Genomic DNA, 24,199 nt, shown 5'->3' on the forward strand with positions numbered 1-24,199 from the left:
TGAAAATGCTGTGATTTTCTTTAAATTTATTTGCTGATCAGGAAGGTTTCAAACTTCAGCAGGCTCTCATTCCATAAAGGTTTATTTATAACTGTTCAAGGTCTAACATTTTATCTGGGTGACTGACAGTATCATTTGATGATATTTTTTCCTGTTTTGGCTCAATGGTCGGTGTATACCACACTTCTACTGCCATCACGGAATCTAGAAGTTTATTATTTAAACTATTTTGGCCAAATTTTCCCAAGCTGTTTTCACACCTTAAAAGCAGGCTTCAGAAATCTGATCATCTTCAGTGCCATCTAGTGGACAACTTTCCACAAATTTGCCAAACAAAAAATGAGTGTCCTGTGAATTTATTTGTCACATTAAACAGTTGCAAGTCTTAATGGATGGAGAGCAGCAGACTTTGTATTTTCTTGATATTTAACCTTGCACTTCCTCAAATACTTATGTACAAGACTGGCTGCTCCTGAAGAACATTAAGGTTACCCGTTTACAGATCTGGATCTTTAGACCTTCTATCTAATCTAGAGGTAGTTCTAAAAAATAGATCCTAAGTAAAATAAAATCTTCTCTACTAAAAAATTGCTTACCTGGGATGCTTATGTGCTGCAGCTAGGTTGTATAATGACCAGAAGTATGAATGCATCTCTTTACAGGCTTGTCGGTATGGGCACGTCCAGCATCTGGAGCACCTGCTCTTCTACGGAGCCGACATGGGTGCGCAGAATGCGTCTGGAAATACAGCGCTGCATATCTGCGCCCTTTACAACCAGGTGAGCTGGTGCTCTTCTGCACCCGTATCCCACTGATATAACTGCGAATTCAGTGCACGAGGATTGTAGCATGTGACATAAAGGTTCCTAGTGGCAGCTACAGGCTAGACCTCACCTTCAAGGGTGTCCAGGGTCAGAGGCTCCGTGTCCTTCCTGTGCTATTAAGTGGGAGGAGGAGTGTCTTGCCTCGGTGGGACAGTGGGTCCAGGAAGTCCAGTCTAGTGGTGACTGGAAACCAGTAGTGAGCGAGAACGACAATTAGCCAAGGAAAAAGCATAATAGAGGTACAAATCAACTTGAAATCTTTAGTATCAATCCATACAAAAAATGGCTTTCTTCATTCTATTGGAGAAGTTCCCTGGTTAGATTTTCCTGCACTGTGGTTTTCTCACTGTTAATAAATATGTTTTGGGGTTAGTTTCCTGCTAGTATGAATCCGCAGAGGCAAGTTACACTAAAGAAGAACTCGGTTCATTATTAATACAGCTTTTAAACAGTGATTTTTAAAAACTAGAAGGAACCTAATTCAAAAAAAAAATTATTAGTGTTTTAGTGACTGATTACAAATAAAGCTGCTTATTGTAAATAGCATGATTATGCTTTTCATTTGAAAGTAGAACAACACAATGCATTAGTGGATTAAATTTTTTATCATCACAGCTAAATACTTGCTTCCTGCTCAGAATTTCTTGCTGTTTGCCAAAACTTCGATTAGAATTAAATAAGAACAACCTGGAAAATAGTGTGAAAATATATCTGAATATTACACAGATGTCTGATTCTCCACTGAGTACAGCTTGTGTAGTCATTTAAAAATAATAGAACTTTTGATTTGATAGCATTTTATACCCTTTGCATGGATGGGACAGGGAAGGAACGGGTTTTAAAACTACGTTAAAACACAGCACATACAATGTTACACTGAATTAGGAAAACACAAGTCATGAGATATGATGGTAAGTAGTGAAACATCTGTTAAAGCATCTGCTTCTTAATTAATTATCAGCTCAGCTGAAAAAGCCTCATCAAAGCAGATTCCTTTAATGTATCTAAAATATCCTTTGCTGCTTTGAAAAGACAGTTTTGGGAATAATTTGATGTTTTTCAAGACTGTTGACTTGATGTATGTGTCATAAATGATACCAATTCCTAAGAATGCAATCCTGCAAGTCTTTCCCATCAATGCTAATTATTGATTGAAGTTCTCAGTACATCAGTGGAAGCAGTTTCTTGATGGGCTGCTTGCTGCTTGCTGTGTACTAGCTGACTTCAATGGGCCTGTGGCTGTTAAGTATCTAAGTGAAATTAAGATTTGCAGGGGTCTTTGTGCTTAACTCTGGTCACATCTGTGACTGTAGGTATACAAAGCTTTTGTAAGTTAGCAGTTGTCTGAATTTCTAGAGAGCTTTGCAGGGAAATTAAGTTCATCTTCAAGTCACAAAAGTTTTGCATGTAGGCCTCACATCAGGAACTTATCACAGGTAACTATAAAGCATCCATGGTAATTTCTGTTGAAAAAATACTTAAAAATAGTCACTTAAATTTCATTAGCTTTTCTTTTGCTTAGCAAGAATTTTCAAGTCGACTATAATCCACATATGAACTGAAAAGCTTGAACTCATGTCTATTTTTTACCATTTTTCTGCAGTATTTTCATGGTTATAGATGTTCATAAGGCCATATGCCCTTAGCCGGGGTTGCACAGTACTGGAATAATCTTGTGCAATACCATAGAGATGTGTTTTCCTCCTGATCTCGGTGGAAAAAAATATTCTGTGCAACACTTAAGAGTTTTGCATTGAAATTTCATCTACATTTTTTCGAATATTTTTATAGTTGGTAAGTTTGACTTTGTGCCTGGATGTTTAACATCTTGTTGACCACAATATTGTGATTCTCTTTCCTTTAATCAGGGAAATGTATGAAGTTTCTAACTTTTCTCCGGAGGCTGTGAACTCTGACTTTTTCAGTGTACCTTTTTTTGAAGGGTGCTACCGGGTAACACAGAAGGAACTGGGTTGACCTTTTCTGGATGGAGAGAATGGGAAGGACAGCGGTATCCCTTTTACCTCTTGATTCCTGTAGATGGAGTCATTACCCATTTGATTTTGCCTTCCCTTCTCTGGGGAATTTGCTCCGAATACTTTTTAAGTCAGTAGTTCTGTCTTGGTGAATGTCAGCTACATGCTGATCTGAACAAATACTTATTTTTTCAGTTTCTTTGTGGCCCTCCAGTCACTCACTGAAATCTAGACAGATGTTATGACTCTGTATTTTGTGAATAAAAATGCTGGCATGAGGCATGCCTTCTTTCAGATGATGGATTGGATTCTACACGAGCACTGTTGTACTAATAAATTAATTAACACTCACGGACAAGAAATTGAATCTTATCACCTGGCAAACCCACGCTACTTTGTAAAATTCTTTTTAATCCTGCAAAGGCTAAGAAGCTACTACATATTCAATGTATATGTAGTATAACGAATGAGCAATACTAAGCTCCCAACATCAAAAGTCACTAGCTTGTCAGAGCTGTGCTATGTCCAAACAGGCGTTATGGCATTGATTGGAAGCACCTTAACAGCAAGAGCTCTCAAGTGTTGAATGTCAAGGACATCCTTATTTCCAGTAAATTGACAACAACAACAACAACAAAAAGCCATTCAGATGATTTTTCGTGGTGTCTTTTTTACTTATTCTCTGATTTTGCAGGATTTTTGTTATAGTGTACACAGCTGTTAAAGCTACATTCATAAATCAAGTGCAAAATCAAAATTTTTTTGGTTTAGCAATACTGAATCATTTATCCTCATAACCAAACGAATAATCAGGCAATAAAATACAGTGTATTTCTTAATGTCATTTATATCTCCAAGTCCTAGATTGAAACAGAATTGTGGGTTTCAATACTGACAGGCTTTATTAACATTTCCGATATGTTTACTAAGCAGCACCTAGTGGAATGTAATTCTTAATTCAGTGTGCAAACCTAGATTCACTCCACAGTCGGTCTGAAAAGAATTCTTGGAAAAGTAGCCCTGTTCTGAGGAAGAACAACTTTAATTCTTTTCCCCAGAGATCTTCATTTCAATTGCAGCATTTTTACTACTCCTTCTGAGTGATTGCTAATAAAGAACACAACAGATTTAGAAAAACATTGTGACCTTTTACACATCGATTTAGATCTTTCCCTGTTTAGAGAGAGTATGCACCTAACGTGCAGATTTCCGTGCAAGCAGATGAGACTATACCAGTTAATTGTATGTCATTAAAAAATTACTGTATTTGTGGTGATTGCTAATGCCCTGTTGTGAGGTATGACCCGTTTTGTTGTTTCAGTCTGTTACGCAGAATAGGAAGTGGGCGAACAAAAGGACATCTTTTTGGAGTACTGAATCTTGGTGAAGGAGTAGGATGGCATCCTTCCCAGATGTATTTAGGACAACCCTGCGATGAGGGAGACTTAATGGGATCAAGAATCTGGTGTGATAAATGAGAAAACACGATGAGGAAAATTATTTTTAATGATAATCTCTGCGTGTTCACTTATGATTCAGAATCTAGTAAATCAGCTTAATTTATTTTGCTAAAATAGTTAAATTATATGATTATTTTCTCTGGCAGCCCATTTACTATTAGAAATGAAAGGTAGCACACTGAAATATCTTATTTGCTGGAACGCCATAATATAATGTGACTAGAAATCTGAAAAGCACAACAAAATTAGTAAAACTGTTTATAACAAGGAAATACAAAAATACTTTGAAACTGGTCTGCATAAGGTCCTAAATTGAACATTAAAGGTGACATACAGGAAATATAGTGCTATATATGGATGGTAAGAAAGTTTAGTATTCTGAGAAGTATGCTAGAGCTACAGAGGATTTCTAGCAGATTATAGTCAGTCATATTTTACAACAGCACGGACTAGTGACTTAAGCAATACAGTGTATCAGTCCAAAAAGAAATTGATCTTAAGGGATTTAATTTGCAGATTCTATCGGTTCAGAGGACTTGAACTCATACTTTTCTCTTATCATTAGAAGAAGTAAAGCTATATTGGATTTGTGCTGCAACTGTTAGTATTTCTTAGGGAAGAGAAAGAAGTCAAGAGTGGTCAGTACAGTCCCAGTATGTACAATATGTATAGCCAGCCCAAATATTTTCAGGCAAGTTTTCTTTTAAAACAAACAAAAATCCCTCAAACCAAAAAACCCTCAAACTGAAAGAATCAGTGTTGCATACATCAAATCTTTAGCATTGAAGATAGGTGAAAAAATCAGAACAAGCACACACAGGCGGTAAAACTGTTTTGTTTACTTTTTAGCAGTAGGCTTACAGGCTCATTCATCGCAAGTGCCGTTTACTGTACCTTAAACGGTACTATTTTCCCTGCAAACAGGCAAGACCACATGAGTGTCAAGTTCCAATTTGAACTAACACATTTTCTGCAAAATCTGATTTGTTAAATAATGGAATTTGCATAAAACAGTTTCTTGAAATAATTAACAGGTCTACAAATTCTGATTTGTTAAATATGGAATATGCATAAAACAGTTTCTTGAAATAGTTAACAGGTTTACCCTCCTACAATTTTCAGGAGAGCTGTGCAAGAGTGCTGCTGTTCCGGGGAGCCAACAAGGAGATCAAGAATTACAACAGTCAGTCTCCATTTCAGGTAAAAACAAACAAAACCCACCCTCCATCCTCCTCTTCTTCCTCTCAATAATAATAATAAGAAAATGTCTCACTTTTTCTTAACATCTGGACTTGTTTTTTGTGGAGAAGTTACACTGCAGAAGGCTGAAAATAGCTGTAGAGTAAGATAACTCACTGCGAAAAATGTGGCTTCCGTATAGCACAAGTGAAGGTGGCCTGGAATAGCCACCTGATGTCCCATTTTAGATTCCTTTAGATCAAACTCAAACTTTGTGACTTGGATCCATTTCTTTACCACGAACCCAACACTTCATCATTTCTGCCTTAAAACTTAAGCCTGAAATGTTTTTGAAGTGTTGTTGGCAAAACCTTCCTTATTCTGTGTCAGAACGAACGTCTTCAGGAGCGAGAGGAAATTTCAGCCCTCTTCAGCTGATGTGGTGACACTGCCTTTGAGTGTGACAACTGTGCGACCTATTGATGGCAATACTTGAAATAGTTGGTGTCCTGTGCTTGTACGTGCCTTGCTTCGTGATTATCACTGGTCTAATACAGATATGCAAAGGGTGACTAAGCTTTGCTTAGTTCCTATTGACTTAGCCCAAAAGCAGCTCTTCCTTCATTTACTTCATGGTGGGGCGTGAGGCCAAAGATCGGGGCTGTGTTTCAGGGATGGGGCTGACTGAATGTAGAACTAGTGGCGAAATCTTTCTTTGGATTAGTAAAAACTTACTAGATGTTTTTTTCACCATTTTCTCATATCAAAGAACTTTTGAAATTTTAATTAAGCTTTTCAAATACAAGAAAATTGTTGAAAGAGATGTCAGGTAGCTTCTGATAACCTTAAGCTCTTATTTCTGGTATAATCTCAATTGGTCTGGATTTCAATGGAAAATTCATAATGCAAACTGATGTGTGAGAAATAGGAGTGAAAGCTGTAATGTTTTGAGAAAAAGTAATGCAAAGAATTCCGCTTTAGTTACAGACAAGAATAGTTTTGAGAGAGTGATGGCATATTACCATATAAAGGAACTGTCCGGTTGCGAAACATGAGGGGACTATTTCCCCAAACTGAGTACTCTTTCAACAAAACGAAATCCTGTTTTACATGTTACTGTATCTTTTCCATTACATCCTTGCCCCATTTGAGATAATACTGGAATTCAAAAAAGCGTATCCTTTCTGTCTTGCTTTGACAAGTGAAATATTTAGCGTATGCGATGTATCCGTGTGGGTCCCTGAATTGATTCCTCAAAATTTATGGGTAGATAACATCTCTGAGTTTCAGACTCTAAAAAAAGGTAGCCAAGTAATTCTACATCAGTTGCATTAGCTCTGTATTTTGGAGGTTTTCTGGACATAAATTGTGACTCTGAAAAGTTTGAATTCTGCCTGCAAATTGGAGCCAAAATTCATTGTTTTCTCTTAGGACCATTTTCCACAATTAAGGAAACAGTGCATTGATAATGTAATTTTAGGTATTATTTTCAGACTGCTAATAGTTTGCCATCTAAATATACAAAGCACAAATTTGTTAAGTACTAGTTAATATTTAGCTCTGTGCATTAGAATTATGGAGGATGAAATAATAGTAATAATTAAGACAAACTGATTGATTGAGAAATGAAAAAGAGAAGCCACTGATTAATTGGACAAATAGGTTCCAGTATAGTCTCTTTCTTTTGAGAATTATTTTATTTTATTTATTTATTTATTGATGATTCTCTTTTGCTTTGGGATTTTATGTGGGGAGGGTATGTGAAAAAAGGAATAATTTCCATTTAACTTCTTTTTACTGACTGCGGCAACATTCTTGCTGTTCCTCTTCGAACAGGGAAGGCAGAAAAGAAAATCTTTATTAGCAGCTATTGCTGATGCTTTTAAGGCTTTATGAAATGAAGGATGACTGGCCCAAACCAAATAAAAGCAGGATAGGAAGTGAGCACAGGAAGCAGGAAAAAATAATCTTGGTAGAAGGATTTAGCTGTGGAAGTGCACTTACCAGTGGCCTGTGTGCTGCCACTATGGAATGAAGTCTTTCTGTTCATTATCACTTATTATATATTAGCACTGCTAATGTTTGGAGTTCTAGCTTTGGCTCCTCTCCTCCTAGTATTGACAATTTGACTTGCTTTGTTGACATACTTAAAAAAAAATATTTTTCATCTTTTTACTGTATGATGTCTTACTTTTAGGCATAGGGAATGTAAGAAAAGTTCTAGTTTTTACAAATGCAGTGGGTAGAGAAAACTGTAATGGCAGCATTGCAATAAAGCAGCATTAGAATTAATTCTTTGCCATCTGTCTTTATTTTGCTGACCGAGTCGATCAGACACCACAAATGGAGCTGTTACAAAATTATGCAAAATCCCCTTGAGTTAATAGGATTTTGCAAACTAAGTGTTTGCTCATGTAATCAGTAGCAAGGAACATTGAAGCATCTCATACGTACATAATGAGGACTGCTGTAGCTGCGCCATCGATTCCTTTGAGCAGCGTCCATTATGTTCTTTCCTCAGAAACCTAAAAGATTCATTCTTTTGAAATTACTGCTCACAAAACTCATAGTGTAAAAATTAGGCTTTTCTGTAAAGTTAGAAGTATCCAAACATGGATAAACTTGTATGTGGCTTTCAAAGTCTGCCAAAACTTTATTTTAATGAAAATGGAGACCAAAGTTTCATTTTGCATCTAGTTTTAGTGTCTAGTGAATGTAGTGTAATTTTACCAAAGAGAAAAAGTACTTCTTGCCAAGTCTATCTTAAGGAGTAATGCTCATTAAGTATGTGTGTGCAGGGTCATAAAGAAGGAAAACCAGCCTGGGTTGATCTCTCTGCCGTTTAATTCAGGTGTCCTTCACCATCCTGCGTACGCATCTCTGCCTGGGATCCGGCTATCCTTCTTTTTACCCTTTCGTTGCCTAACATAATTTGTATTAGAATGGCATTCGCTCAGGTATCAAGGCTGTGAAAAGGCTTGTGTTTTTTTCCCAATTAAATGCATAAGCTTTTGTTAGCTACCTTTTAAAGGGATGTGTTTCATCCTGACCAGTTACTATTGGCCAATCTATTTATGGACTCCATTAAGTTAGTGATCAGTATCAATACAGTTAATGTTATACCTAGCCTAAAGTCTGTCTGGGACTGGAGACCATAACAGATTTTGTTGATAGAAAGTACTCCACAATAGCAGAATATGGCTCAGCAGAAATCCCTCTGTATGGTTTTTCTAATGCGTATTAACACTTGTATGGACATGGGGTGGATCATCCTGTTCTGTAACCTGTACCGCTTCATTATACTGTATGCCAATACTGTGTATGTTATGTACACTTGTTTATCACTCCATTTATCCATCCCAGGGTGGCCAGGTAATCAAAGTATCTTGCATGCTAATTACTCTGTGCTACCAGATGGGAAAAAAAATCAGCGTTACAGAGCTGGAGGTGCTAGTTAGTAGTACGCTGTTCATGATGTAAATCATGCTTGACCATTTCTATTTTATTACTAAGAACATGGATGGAAGCTTATTTCTTGATCTTGTAGTACTAAGAAAGAAGTGAACTAAAAGCTTTCCAACATGTCCTTTCAGAAAATCCATGATGTCCCACCAACAGCCATAACTACTTAGTTTTCCTTACACTTTGTGTGCTACTAGATTAATTTAAAGTAATATCTTCCCTATCTGGCAATTGTTAATCCAGTAATTCAGGAATCTCAGTTTTGCAGTGTTTGTAAGCTGTTGAAATTCTCTTGTGCAAATTCAGATGAAAATATACCTTGTTTGTTGTGTGTTCACTTTAAAAAAATTTTTTTAATGAAGAGAAGCTCTATATGAATAATTCATATGTTCTCATATGGGCTATAAACACCTTGAGGCTGAGAGCTATAGAGATAATAATTAATCAGCGTGTTTAAAGCATATGTGTTCAAGTATACAGAAGAACTAACTGAGGGATACGCTTGGTGACAGCATTTAGTGGCAGAGCTGTACCTGAGAAAGCTCTTTAGGACGTGCTCACCAAGGACCACTGCTGTCCCTGGCCAACATAGGTTCTTACCTATACTATGCTTGTCTGGTATAGATACCAGTAGGAACAGTGATCTTCCCTTTCCATTGCAGGTAAGGTTCATCCTTTCACTGTGTTGGCAGCATATTTGCTTTTACTTGCTCATATTTTTGCCAGATTTGAATCATTCGGAATGAATTTTTCCATGCCTGGTGTCTCAGGCTGCATTGTTTGGAAAAACAAAGTGATTCAGCCGTTTGGAGAACGGGTGGGGGAAACATGTGCTGTTCTGCTCATACTGAAAAACTCTGTTGACCCACCTCTCCTCCTGTCTTCTCCCCTGTTGTGTTATGTTGTTTTGCTTAGTTTTGTTTTCTCTAATTGCCCTGCGTGCTGTCAGTGATCTGCGCGTTCATACCACGGCGGCGTGAAGTGGTTTGCAGCCTGACTCCAACGCAGGGCCTCCGAAGCGAGACCGCGCGTGTGAGAGCGGGCTTTGGAGGCTAGCTGGGGGGATAGGGGTAGGCAGGACGGGGCTCGCGGGGAGGAACAGCACAGGACTGGCCGAGGCTGCGTCTGGGAGCCGGCCTCGGAGCTGAGGGAGCCGCGGGAGACCAGGGCTGATGAGGGTCGTGGCCAGAATCAGGGGCGGAGGAGAAAGAAAATCAGGCAGGAGGAAACAGGGACCTGCAGGGGGGAAAGACTGGGAAGCCTCCGGTGGTGGAGACGGAGCTGGGAAGCTGGGAAAGGGGGGAAGTAACGGGAGGGGGGGATATAACCCCCCAAATCTCTATCCAGTGCTGTAAGAAGGCATCTTTACCGATATAAAGTAGAAACGTTTTGTTTCTTGATGTAAATTAAGTAATTGTTGTATTAATGGAGCATATCAATTTTACACAGAGGACTTACGTTTTCGCCTAGTATTTATTTTCATCCCACCTCCTTTCCTAAAGCACCTCTGAAAAGAATATATCATTGAATATCACGTGTATTATGAGTGAAAAGTAGAATTCTTTTCTCATGATGCATGCTGCCTTTAATCAGACTTGTAGATTTTTCCAGCTTCTGTCCTGATTTGAGTCAAATCATGGAATTCGTTCATACTTACTTTCGTTCTTTTTATTCATGTTAGGTCATAACTGCTTATGTTATGAGCTGTGTGTTTTGCAGTATACAAATAAAAGGTAATAAAAGACAATTTGCCCTGGAAGAGTTTAAAATCTAATTTATACTTACTCATTATTTGTGATTCAACATAAATATCAATATGAAAAGATTTATTCATGTAATAAGAAAAGTGTTAGCAATAATTATAATAAAAATTATAAAGAATGGCTTCTTAAAGCTCAGACATATGGGCATAAACAGGAGCTGCATTTAGCATTTTTAACTCTGTGCGATTGGCCGTACCAGAACAAATTACGGATTTTTTTTCTCTAAAAGTAAAAATGTGCATGAGTAAGTATGCACATACACACCCACCCATCCACCATTATTCTCTTAAAAAGAGCTTATCTTGAAAAACAAACAAACAAAAAAACAAGAAAACCCCCAGATCTTGTGCTGATATGGCTAGATACAAATAACGAATAGCTATGATGTGTTTTCTCATCGTTACCTGGAAGCGCTATTTATGTCGAGCAATGGGTATTCTGGTTTGAGAAGAAGGCTTTCCGCGATCCTCTGCCTCACCCTGGCCATACTCTTGCCACTGTTACGCTGATACGGCATTGACTTGGGTGTTAGGGAAAATATTGCTAAATGGCAATATTCTGAGAACTTGGTAGGGCTTCAAAGAGGAGATGTGAGATATTGCTGATTTTCAAGTAACACTTTCAAGGGAAAAGTGCCGATGGCAAGTTTCTGCACAGTTGCTATGTGGCTGTAAACTTACGAAGGTATGTCCATAAGACCGTCTTTTGTTTTATGTTCTGTGTAAGTGATCCAAGATCTTTGTTTCTTCGTGCTTTTGCTTTTTCTCCCCAGCTAAGCCAGGGGAGTCTGGCGGAACCGCCGCGGGCGCTCCCCCGTGCAGCAGCATCTCGCTCGGGGGGAGCAGAGCGGCTCCGAGGTAGCTGGGAGCCAACGCGTTTGTTTTTTCCACCAAGCGGATAAACTTTAAAAATGCTTAGAAGCAACTGAAACTAGGTTATAAATGGGAACGAATTAAGCGAACTGAATCGTCAGGGCCGGTGCGAGTTCTTGCCGCAGAGAACGCAAGGCTGGTGCACGGCTGGCGGGTCGCGAGGAGGTGGTGTCCAAGGGTGAAACCGCACGAGGCAGCGCAGCTCTCTGTCATCTTCATCGCGGTGTTTTGTCCTCGTAGAAAGGTCAGCTGTGACAACTGTGTACGTCTCCTTTCTGTAGTTACAAAGAACAGCGTAAACGTTCGTAGAATTGCAGTTGGAAATATTTTCTTTCACAATTGTGTCTGTCAAAAGATGTTTTGGTAGTTTTATTGGTTTATAACAGATTTGGGGTGAATAAACATTGTGTCTTCAAGTTATCAAAACCCCCTATTAATGTAAAAGACAGGAGCTATACAAACATTAATCCAAAATATCCCCTTATTTATATTACATTGTTGCCAGGATTTTACAAGTATTGAAATCATAGTGATGGGCACAGAATAAATGCCCAGTCACAGGTATCTGTTATTTTTTTCTCAGTGTTCCCATAGAATAATGTATTATATCAGATTCTGTTCCAAATTTAACTGCAGGAGAGAAGGAGGATGTGTTTCTTGTATAGCTTTTTGATTCCTGTGCTATTAAGTGTGGTACAAAGAAGGTGAAACCATATGGAAAATTGATTTCACAAACTGTAGATAAGCATACTTGTGGTAATCTGATGCATTTAATTAATGCATGATGCATTAATTAACTTACTGTTAATTTAAAATGCATCATGCTGTTATTTAGAGATGTTAATAGTATTTGATTTCTCTCTTTATTAACTATGAAATGTACGTCTTTAACTTTTTTTAACGTTGATTGAATTAGTTGATACTAATCAACCAGAAATTTCAGAGATACTGAAACTTGTCCACTGGGGAAGAGCACCTCTTGTGCTGGGTCGTCTTCCCTCGTGGTGACCAGGACTGCAAACTCTTGTCCTGTTGTTTTCCTGTATTCCTCCTCCTGCTTGTATCCGACTGGATTGTCACAATTTACAGTTTCATTTCTGGACAATGATGATCTTTTTATTTTTGTGCATCTGTACACAAGCCTTGGTAGGGACTCCTGGGCTATTGAAGCCTGCAAATAACGATTAGTGATTATAGTTAGGGTTGACAGGTGATGTGGTGCATGATCTCTTGCTTTTATGTGAATGTATAGGCTACTCAGTGTTAATTTCTAGTAATATTCGAAAGAGTTCTTGTTTCTTATAAAAATGAAGGATTTATGCCTCTAGCATAAACTAAGCATCCTGTTTTATTGCTATTGACTTTTACTAGACTACTCTGTCCAAAGGTTTTATTACGGTTGAACCCTAGAGTTTGGAATGAATCCACCCAATGTATTTGATAAAATAATCATAGTATTTTATTAACCAGATGATTTTCATCCTAAGGGCTTTCAAAAGCTTTTAAAGTCATTTGGGGTAGCAGTTCAAGCAGCGCTGTGTTATTAAGCGTTTGCAGAACTGGATCCCATAAACAGCTTTTACTGTGAAATGGTGGGCAGTAGCTATTGCCTGCTGTGAGTAGGAAGACATTTTTCTGAAGGTATTTTGGGAAGAGACTGCTTGTGAAAGCATAGTGGCTTTTGGCTTTTTTATGAGGTAAGTCTGGGCTGAGAGGCTCCAGTTTTGTACCCTACAGCAGCACATACCTGTACATGCTTTGGCTAAAGTTTCTGTGTAATCCTGTGCGTGCTGTAATTTTAGGTAAAGCAAAATATAGCACAAACTCTTTCTCATTGTTTTTCTTCAGTTCTGCTGAAGAAGATTGCATTTCATGGCTTTCTGATTCAGCATATTATTGTGAGGGAAAAGGAGAAAATTAAGTCAATTTTATTACGGGCTTTGTCTTATCTGATTTATCTGATGCTGCAACCTGGCTTTATCTACTTTCAATAAATACTCTCTTGAAATTACTGCTCACCCATGTGGCAGTAATAAAGATTATGTAATAACTAGCTTTTGATAGTTCTTTCCAGTTCGAGCTAGATTTTTACATGGAACGAGTCTGTAATCTAAATGTGTGTGTATCACACTGTTTGCTTTTTCTTTCTCCTGTTAATTATTAAAACACAACTGTAGAAAAATGTATCTTGCTTCAGAATGACTTGCTACATGGCATTTTAACTAACTGAGAAGCAGAAAATGTATTTTTTTTTCTATCTTTCGGAGTGGAAACAGGCATTAAATTTCCTAATACTTTAAGTCATAGGAGGAGCGTGTGTGTGTGTGTGTACATACAGTCCCCCTCACCCCATATAAAGCAGAGTAACCTTAAAAAAAAAAACTTTTTTAAAAAAGAGAGAAATAAGAAGAATGATGAGAAGCAGTTAAGTTGTATTGGGGAAGGATATGTCTCCTTTTTGCTTCCTGACATGTTTCATGGGTAACTTCAATCAACTTGTCCGTGTATTCAGTTGAGCAGTTTCTGGCAAGCTGGTCCTTGCATAACACCAGATCCTTTTGTCAGAGGAGTTAAGTTTGCATTTCAAAGCTGAGAGAGTGAGATGATTTAGAAGTGATTTGCTTGCATGTTGCGAGGAAAGGACTTTTATTTTTTATCTTAGTGTCCATGCAGGCTTAGTTTAATCTGAAGGAATTCAGTCATGGCTTATTTGTGAATAAGAGTGGTTAAGTTTTAAGAACATAGTTGTATGCTTTTATGAAGGGACAGTGTAAAATAAAATACAGTTTCTACTTTTAATCGTATCAAGAATAAAAAATGAGCATGTCTGCCAAAATAAATATTAAGGTGTCTGTCCAGCAGACGGTCCTGCTAAGACAGCACAGCAAGATGTAGAGACTAAAGTGAGGGGGTTCAGTAAAATAACCTTCTCTTAATTCTGGGTTGAATTCACTATGCTCGTCAACTCTGGCACTGTTTCATGGCTCCTGAGTGTGTTACAGAAGACTCAATAGGGGCCATAAAATCTGTTGCAAGCAAAACCAGTGTTTTAGCAAACAAAATGAGGTAAGTAACACTATTAAGCTTGCTGTGTACTTTTTGATAACACCCAGCTAAGAAGAAATATTATGTATTAGGATGTCATTGTATTATTGTATATTTACTTTTTTTTTTTTTTTTTTTTTTTTTTTTAAGAGAAAAGGTATTATAGATAAATAGTTAAGGCAAAATCCTAGTTGCTTTGAGGTTGATAAAATTCTGTTTGACTCGAGTGGAAACGTGTTCCTCAGACTTCACTTCATTTATTTTTTAAAGCCATGTTACCTTCTTGATTTCTGTCTTACATTGTTCTCCATTGCTTAATGCTGCTAGCATTACCTAATTTTTGCACTGTGGTCGTCTTTAAACCGTTATATAAATTTGCAACCCTACTTTTCAACAAATAACAGTTATGTTCTACAGAATCTTTAACTATTAGTAGATAATTCATGTAACTTGCTGTAGCTGAAATCAAGATGTTCCTTCTCTTCTGAAAAAAAAGACGTCGCAAGAATTTTAGGAGGCAAAAACACTATTTGAGAGGTTAAGTTTATACTTTGTCCCCCGAAGAAGAGAGTTCAGGACACCTTTACACGGCCTGCAGCAGCCACTGCTGCAAAGCCCGTGTGTTGGTGCCCGGCCGACGCGTAGCCCTTCCGCCCCGGAGCAGGGAGCTCTCCGTGAGCCCTGAGGTCCAAGGGTGCACTGCTTAGATCTTAGTGCAACACTTGAAATTTAAAAATCCAGCCCTAGGTTACTACTAAAAACCAGATGAGATGCCAGGGTGTGGCCCTCGCTGTTACGCTCTAGGGAGAGTTATAATTCCTACAGATCTGACATTATAGATTGCAGCTAGCACGACAGAGCTCTCGTATCACTGCCGTACAGAAAGCGTGGATGCTTTGACCTTAGTAATAAAGCAAAGTGATCATGGCAAGCTTTTGTTTAAACAGTGCTAAAATGATCAAGGGAATGATGAAAAGCCTCAGAGAAATATTGGCCCTTTCCCATAATTTATATTTTCAGATGCTAAAACTAGTTGTTGAGCAAATGTAAGGTATCTATTTTAAGATACTGCATGTCAATATCTGACTACAGATGGCTCCGTGAATCATAGTTGGGAGAAGGAAAATGTTAGACACTAAGATATTGTTGCTAAGAGATTTTTGTACACAGTATGCTAACATGTGCTGGTAAATTTGGGAGCAGTAGCAGCAGCATGCTTTTGGAGAAAAAAAATTCAGTGGTAAGGAAACTGTCTTCAAAGGACTATTTAAAGGAAAGTAACATTATTGTGCTTTGTTGTATCAAGAACTGATGAAGATGAAATTGTCTTTCAAGCAGATAATACACAGAAAACATCCAAAAGGTAAAGGTAATCCTGCTATCCAATGAAGTGTAGAGAGCAGCAAGTAGAAGGAAAAAGAAAAAAATAATATAGTTTGGGGTTTTAAAAAAAGCAAGATTCAGGAAAAATTAAAGGTGACTGCTGATATTTTGCCATTGATTGGACAATGGCACAAAGTCATTTCCTTTCAAAATGCATGTTATTTGGCTTGTATTATGTTATATAATTAGAATGGTTAAGAATTATTTTCTATCCAAGAAATAAGCATACATGAAAATGCTGAGTACAATTTTCAGCTGTATTCTTTAGTAATGTTAGTATTGAGCAATTCTAGAAAAATTGCCAGCACTTTATTGTCCTGGCAGAGAATAGAGATTGTTTCTGCACTTAATATAAATACCTGCTGACTACTATATAGAAGAAAAAAAATACAAATTTTGTGCTTGGCTTTATTCTATATAAAGCTTACTTTGTGAGTTTACTTAAATTTGTAAAGAATGTTATACCTCATATAAAGCTTTAAATTCCTAAATATTCTTTTACATTTATTTCGGTTTTTTGTATATATGGCATATATACAAAATATTACACAACTATAAACTTCTCTAAAAAATAATTTGCCTCTGATTTCTAATTAGATGTATTATATCTTGACTTAACAACCATTTACTTTCTGTTAAAAATTCTGAGGTATAAAGGTAAACATATGTGTCTCCATAATGTAAACTTATGTATCTTTTTGAGGTTATATGTTTCTCATTTTATACATATCATACGCATTCAGTAGTACTGTTAGAAAAAATTGAACTAGTGTTATCAATAATGGTGTTACTCAAGCATTTGGTTTCATTTTACAGTAAGGAGATGAACCAAAAAAACTTCCTGTAGTTTTCTTTTACAACATTACAGCCTCAAAGCCAAGTATAAACTGTAATCAATGCAACTGCAAAATGTGAGGTGATGCTAGTCTCTTTCATTTCAGAAAGTAAAGTACAGAATTCATGATAATACAGTATTTATATTTTAGATTATATTGTTACTATAACTGCATGGAATTTTCAAGCTGGTTCAGAAAAAAATTCATCTTGCTATATTTATAAAATTCATAACATTAATTGAAAACAGCTAAATTTTATGTTGTGCTTTGAGCTCAGAACAATGCTTGTCAAATAGTCACATTGTGCTTAAAACATTACAGAAGAAATTATTTCCAAATGAAATTGAATTCTAGATTTGTTTCTGTATCTATTGAATAAATAAGCATGCACACCTTATAAAAGCTTTATGAAGTTGCATAAGAGATGAGACAAATTTGATAAGTACTTTTTTTTCTCCCACATCAATGGAAAAGAAATCAGGAATGCAGATTACTTCTCTCTATTCCAAACCTAACTCCATCTGTACCACTGAAGAGAGTTTTAGAATCTGCATGCTGCTCCTATATGAAAGCAAGTAATGGATATAAATTTAAGATACTTTTTTGAGTCTGCAGGTTGTGGTCCGTGCTGTTGTGTCACTGTCTCAGGAAGAGAACTTCGTCGTGCAGTGGGCTGCACAGACGTGCACGGTCATACGTGACACCAGTGTCTTGGCTCTTCAGAACTAAAATTTAACTTTCAAGGTGGCTTTAGAAATACTGCATTTCAGCAAATGTTACTCAGTGTACTATGTTAAGGTGCCGGTTTGATATGTATTGTGTATTCAGAATAGTAACAACTTTTTTCCTAAAGCTACACTGGCTCTTTATTAAGTGGACCATTTGCAGGAATGCCACAGCTAACTTTCAGCCACATGCATGCAGAATTATTTCATGATACCTCAATCCAGATCCTTCTGCTTTGCATTTTGTGTTGCACCTTCTAACGTCCACGTGGATGACTGCAGAATTGTGTGCTTGATGGTACACACTGACGAACCTTGAGGTGGCTTTAGACTCTGAAGAGCCTTCACCTCTGTCTTTCCCTGGAAAGAAGAGGTATCTTACGAGCAAAAATGATAGCTTGGCACATAAGGCAAGTTATGTTGATGGGGAGGACTATCTTGAACTTCATTTTATTAGGGAGAACTTTTCTTATGGGAGGACATGACAGAAACATGTTGAAATTGAACTGCATTGCTTTTTCATTGCCTCACAGTAAGCATAATTATATTTCTGTGTCAAGTTTTAAAAGTCTGTGTACCCAAACACAGTTATAGCAGATCATAAGGGAATGGAATTTACAGATGACCTTACCATTACATTATTACAAAGTTCTTGATATTTCAGCTATTAGGTGAATTATTAATGTTTTTGTATGAATTAATTTATGCTTATTAAATACAATAACATTTCTGATCTTTTGATACTAAGAAGATGTATGTCCTAATTATGACACATGGAAAAACTTCCCAGGTGGTCTCTTTCTTAATGAAGTGACCTTAAACATGCCTTCTAAAATCACTTATGACAATTAATTTCTCATGAGTCTCTAGTGATTTTGAATGCTATTGCATAACAGTTGTAGCTGCCTGAATAGTTTTTTCACTGTTAGCATAATACATTCATTAGAGGTGCAATAATTGTAAGTTGATGAGATTTGACTTGAAAACAGTTTCTTGAGTGTCTTACGGTCTCAGTCTCCCCTCGGTTGCAGGGTTGCAGCATCTCTTCCTTCTAGTTCCATTTGAAGATGGGAGAGAAGCAAATTGGGTAGATAAACCTCAGATTACCCGTATATTTTCCACCTGCTTTTCAGCTATTTGGCCTAGACTGAGCAAAGTCAAGACAAAAGTTGCATTTTTGTTCTGGGGTAGGACTATCTCCTGTAGTGTATTGTGGCATACCTGAAGTCTTCACTGTTTCAAGGTCTCTGGAAAGACCATCGTTCTAGTGAGCACTGCTGGAGAGCAGAGACAACGGAGGAGTGAAACACCAGCACTGAAGGAAAGACTAATCTTTCCTTTCCTTTCATCGGGAAAGTGAAATTGTTGAGGGGAGAGGAGAAGGGGTGAAAAAACAAGTGGGGAGTTTTATTTAGCCTGCTATATTAGTGCTGGCAGTTTTCTCATTTACTCCTTATTGTCAACTGTAGCTGCAGCCCAACCAGCCTCCCTCCCCTTTCCGTTTAGACACAGCTTTTTAAAGCTCTATGCCTCACCTGATCTAAAATTTAAGCATGTGCAGTAGAAAGAAGTGCGGCTGCTTTGACTGAGAGTGAAGCATAAATGAACTGTGAGGTGCTCTCCTCACTTCTGTGCAGAAAGTTTGTCGAAGTTGGTTGGCTGGAATTAAGGGGCAGCAACTTCAATTTCTGTCTTTTTGGTGTTATTTCGTACTGTGTGGAGCGGTTTGTTCCAAAGAGCAACAATGCGATGTAGTCTTGGTGTTTGCCTCTCAGGGACAACATACAGAGTTCTAAAATCGTATTTGTGAGCAGGCACAAAGATCTTACTCTAATTTAATATAATCTCTACCTGTGATGCATTTCAGGAGCAGAAAAAGCCAATTGCAGGAGGTTATTGACAGGTAAAACACATATAATTTCTGAATTTCCCCAAAGGAACAAAACGCTATATTAATCATAATGCAAAAAGTCTAAGTGCTTACATTTAAGTAATTGATGTATTGACAGCTATATTTATGAGGATGAAAAGACACATTTGTGAGACAATACTGATATTTGAATCTGAAAACATTTATGAATCCCTTGTCACACAGCAGCCTCTCACCGGCCATCTGTCAGGTTTCATTCTACGCAGAAAGTAGTCTTGTCATTATTTAAACTGAGTTTTTTTGGAGAACAAAATTCGGGAAAGCAGAACTAACTAGATACTTAAAATGCATAATTTCGGAATTGATTTCTGAAAGGCATCTTAAAAGCTTCCTAGAGGGGGAACATTTCTCACTAATTATCAGGAAACTAGAATGCTACATAATAATGCTATCCCAGGAAAAAAAATCCCTTCTAAAGGTGCATCCCGATTACAGTCATTCATTCCTGGTCTGGTACCCTATGCCAGGATACCTCATCCTTCCCCCCATGCACCTCTCCTTCCCAATCTGTGCGTCACAGCTACTTCATTCACATTTCTACTTCACTGAGCCACCACTTAGTTACCATCCATAGCAACTAGCCACATGCCAATTAAAACCATTCCTTCTTCGCTAAATTGGTGACGTCCATCCGGGATTGCCTGGTATGACGAATCACAAGCCATCGTAACCAGCTGCACGTGGAAGAAACATCTGTCTGTGAGGCGGCGCACGAGGCGGTGGGGTGACTGTAGAGCGAGCAGAGCGAATATCCCCGTCAGCACGCAGCCTCTGCCTCGCGTACCGCGGAGTAGCGATCCGCGCCCGTCTGCCCTGAGCAGTGAGTCGCGGCCCCGTGCCTGGGTCCTGGGTGCACGGTGCCGGCTGCAGTCCTGCAGCACGGCCCCTTTCATGACCCCACTAACGTTTTGTTGCGACGATGACCGAGAACCGTGGAAGAAGGTGACGACGCTGTCATTCTGTCTGCGTGGATTTACCGTTCGTTCTTTCTGTTTGGTACGGGTTACCTCCTACAAAGATACGTCCTCTTGCTTAGCTTTACTTTCTGCTCACTCCTCGGTTGTGAGGGTTTGTGCTTGTTACGTTAAGGTATGTGCAAAGGTGGGGTCTATAACTATTGGTAGAAAAAAGCAAATAGCTTCTGTAGAAAAAGCCTTTTACTGCAATTTTAGAAACATACAGGACAGAATTTTAAAATTATTCTTTACCTCACATTCACAATCACATTAGTCATCTGAGTCATCAAAAGTCGTTAGAAAATAGTTAGGTGTCCATATTGACACCCTTAATGGGGTAAGCCAATCTTAGAGGGAGGGAGCTCAGAGATGGTTCACTTTCGTTACTGTTGTTCATATAAGATTGCCTCTAATGATAATATGAAAGTTAAGAGGGTTACTGCTGTCTATATTGTACAGTAGAGTATAGGACAGAGATCCAAAACCAGTGTCAGGGTAGCAGATAAAGATCTTATTGGGTCTGAAAGTACCAAAACTGTTTGACGTAGTCAGCTGGACTTCTTTGACACAATGCCATGATGATATGGGGGCATTTTTTTGATTCTGGAGTCAATGGCAAAATAAATGTGTCCTTTAAAAATAGAGCAAAAAATTACAGCTTTTAATGGAAATTGTAGATGAATATTTTTTTTAGACGATATGATAAACAAGCTTTGTCAAGTCTTGCAGGGTAATTTGACTAAGGACGTGGAGACTTGAAAAGTGAGATCAGCTCTTGTATGTGGCAAAAAGGCTAAATAAAAGGACACTCAGTGCAGGAATGAACAAAATGTGAATTTTGCTAAGATTGCTGTATATGCGGTTTTTAAAAAGATGCTTTTTTGATGCTTTTGCATAAGAGACTCTGTAAATTGCATCTAGTTGTAAAGTGCCAGCGCCAGCCTTTCAGGGTAGTATTTCATAACTGGAAAAATGCATGTGATGCATTTTGATTACTGGAATACAATTCCTACTGATACTGAAAGAAACTCCCACTACAGGTATATTTGATGAAGTTTTGCCTTAATACCTCTGAAGATTAGTCTATGTATGTTTTTGCTGGTTGTGCTACTTTTTCACTGTAGAGAAGTGATGCCTTGTATCCAAAAACCTTCTTTCCCACCATAACTTCACAAATAGAAATCTAATATTTTCTTTGACTGCAAAATATCCTTAAAAGCGAAATATGTCAATTTACTGTCCTGTAAATTATGAACTGCATAATCAAACTCGGTTGTTTCCTGTAAACGTACTACATCAATACTTTTTTCTAAAGTACTAATAAGTAGAGTTATTGAATTGCGATTAGTTTCTGATCTAGTTTTCATTTTAATTGAGGGGTTAAATTTCATTTAACCACCTTCGATTAAATTTGAACTGCTTCAGGCCCTTTGCTCTGGCCTTGTAAAGCCCACTTGTTTGTCCCGCACTCATTCACACTGGTAGATTAATGTATGATGGCTCTGGTCATAGTCTACCTACAGCCTGTTTCTTTATTATCTGGGCTTTTGAGAACACACTATAACTTTCAAGATAATTTTTGATGGAAAATAGGTTGTGGTTACTCTGCTGAGTAGTTTACAACTGTAAAAATTGAATGAAAATAATTTTGCATCTTTGAGTCCTTCAGATTTGTCTCTGACTCCACTTTCTCCCACACTCTTCACCCATCAAATTCAAGTGAAGTACATAGTCATTATGCCAAGAAATATTCATACTTTGTTTTTACCTTTTCTTACTTTCTTTAAATCTTGACATATGTTTCTTAATTTTTGCTGTTGAAGTTTTACATAATATTTTCCTCCACTTGAATTAAATTAAATTGAAAGAAATGATACTTTAATGTGTTGAATCTAGTACTTGATTCAGAAGCAATTTTCTGTCAAGCTGTCTTTTCACTATCTGATAGTATCTTTTTTCAAGCAATAAAACACGTTTATCAGTTGAACAGCATGTTTTTACTTGAGTTTTAAAATTTACTTCTCTGTATCAAGTATTGTTTGAGTAACATGACTACTTTCTAGCAAGCTGCTCATCAATTCTGAATTCTCTGAATTATGCATGCTAATTAGGGGTAATGCTGAAGAAAGGTATTATTGCTTGCTTTTTGTGGTAAAGAAAGCCCTGACCTATATGCGAATGTCACAGTTATGAACCTGAACAAATCAAGCCAGTCTGCACAAAGTGGACTGAAACCGTGTTTGTACAACTTGCCTGTTACTTTCGTAGTGCCTTTGGCCAGGAGGTGTCCAGAGTTACGCTTTAAAGTTGTATACCAAAAGCAAGGGGCTAAATTCTCGTTCATGCATCCATGCCGAGAAGCAGCTTATTTCATGAGTAGTTGCTGGAGTAAAGGTATTCTGACTAATGAGTAAAGTGGGAACCGACAGATGGAGTATTGCCTCCACTGGTGATGAGGCGGCAGTGCCTGTGTCGCTCTGCCTGTCCCTGACCTCCCTGATTTTTTGCAGAGTTAATTTCTTACAGTATGCAGAAGTGTTGTGATATATTTGAGAAGGCACACTTTTTTGGGGGGGGGATTGCAATCTAAAAGCAGAAGGGGAGTTGATTTGAATGAGTATTACTGACTCCTAGTAATGCATTTTGCTCCTAAGTATCCATCAACCTTTGACATTACAGAATGTGAAATGCCCACAGCAAAGTATTTCCTTACTTTTAATATTGTAATGAGAAGATGAATTACATGAATATCACCAGTGGGTACGGTAATACTGAATTTGACTCAATTATTTTAAGGACAAAAATGTTTATATTGCATATGCCATGTGCATAGCTGTCTACTGAAGATCATTTAAAAACACAACTATATAGGTGTTGAGTATAACTTCTAGGTGCTGTACAAACGTGGAAGAGCATTTCTATCATGATGTATATTCACTTGAAATAAGAAGCAAATAGTTACCAAATAGTTTACATTGAATGAAATTTTGTTACGAAATTAGAAAAGAAAATCAAAGAAAAAGAACCTGAAAAACAGTAAGAACAAAAATTTGGTGAAAACTTGGATTCAGGGCATAAACATGAGAAATGCTACATTCAGCTGTTTGCTTTAAGCTTCACTAGGTAATCTAGAAAAATCATTCTGATGTTGTGTTATGCTTAAAAGATAGTAATTTGTTTGAAGACTTGTTTTACTAGCCAGTAGACTTTACACCCTAAACTAAATCTGCCTGTCTGTCTTTAAACCAGCTGTTGCTGGCTTAGCACCAAAAGATAAAATGGATATTACTTCACTGTGATTGAAACTACCTGTTTAAATCTGGGACCTACTACAAAGCTTTTCAGGCTGCTTTCAGAAAGTCTTCATGAGCTATGACCTGAAGGATGAGGACTAATATAAAGGCATCTCAGGTCTAAAGAAATGCTTAAAAATGAAGTCACCAAGAGAACTGTAGAGCTGGGAAAAGAATGTGGTAATCTGACTTTCAAAAAGCCCCATCTGGTTTTATTTAGGAGCACTGCAGTGAGTTCTTTTTTCTAAGACAGCTCACCCATCCCTGCAGCAGATCAGTCTTCACACGCCTGCGTTTTAATGAGGTTCTTCCAGTGCTGCAACAGGATATATGGTATTACAGTCCACTTTGAGTCCCACATGAATACTAGTAGCAAAATGAAGCATGGTGTAAATAATCTAGGCTGAACTAAAAGCACAGAAAATAAATAAATTATTTTATTTTTAGATAAAATTGATGAAATGATCATGACTCAATATTTAAGCCTGCTCCGAA

General features: G+C 37.6%; 1 protein-coding gene across 1 annotated transcript in view; it reads left to right on the forward strand.

Annotated features, from left to right (window-relative positions):
• SHANK2 (SH3 and multiple ankyrin repeat domains 2) overlaps nucleotides 1-24,199 on the forward strand; it is a 306,101-nt gene that overhangs the window by 18,964 nt on the left and 262,938 nt on the right. The window contains exons 7-8 of the mRNA XM_062576509.1: nucleotides 663-779; nucleotides 5,383-5,460. Coding sequence (XP_062432493.1) covers nucleotides 663-779; nucleotides 5,383-5,460 — 195 coding nt within the window. The remainder of the gene's footprint in view (nucleotides 1-662; nucleotides 780-5,382; nucleotides 5,461-24,199) is intronic.

The sequence above is a fragment of the Rhea pennata genome, chromosome 5 (assembly GCF_028389875.1).
Source record: "Rhea pennata isolate bPtePen1 chromosome 5, bPtePen1.pri, whole genome shotgun sequence".
In the NCBI taxonomy this organism is placed as follows: domain Eukaryota; kingdom Metazoa; phylum Chordata; class Aves; order Rheiformes; family Rheidae; genus Rhea; species Rhea pennata.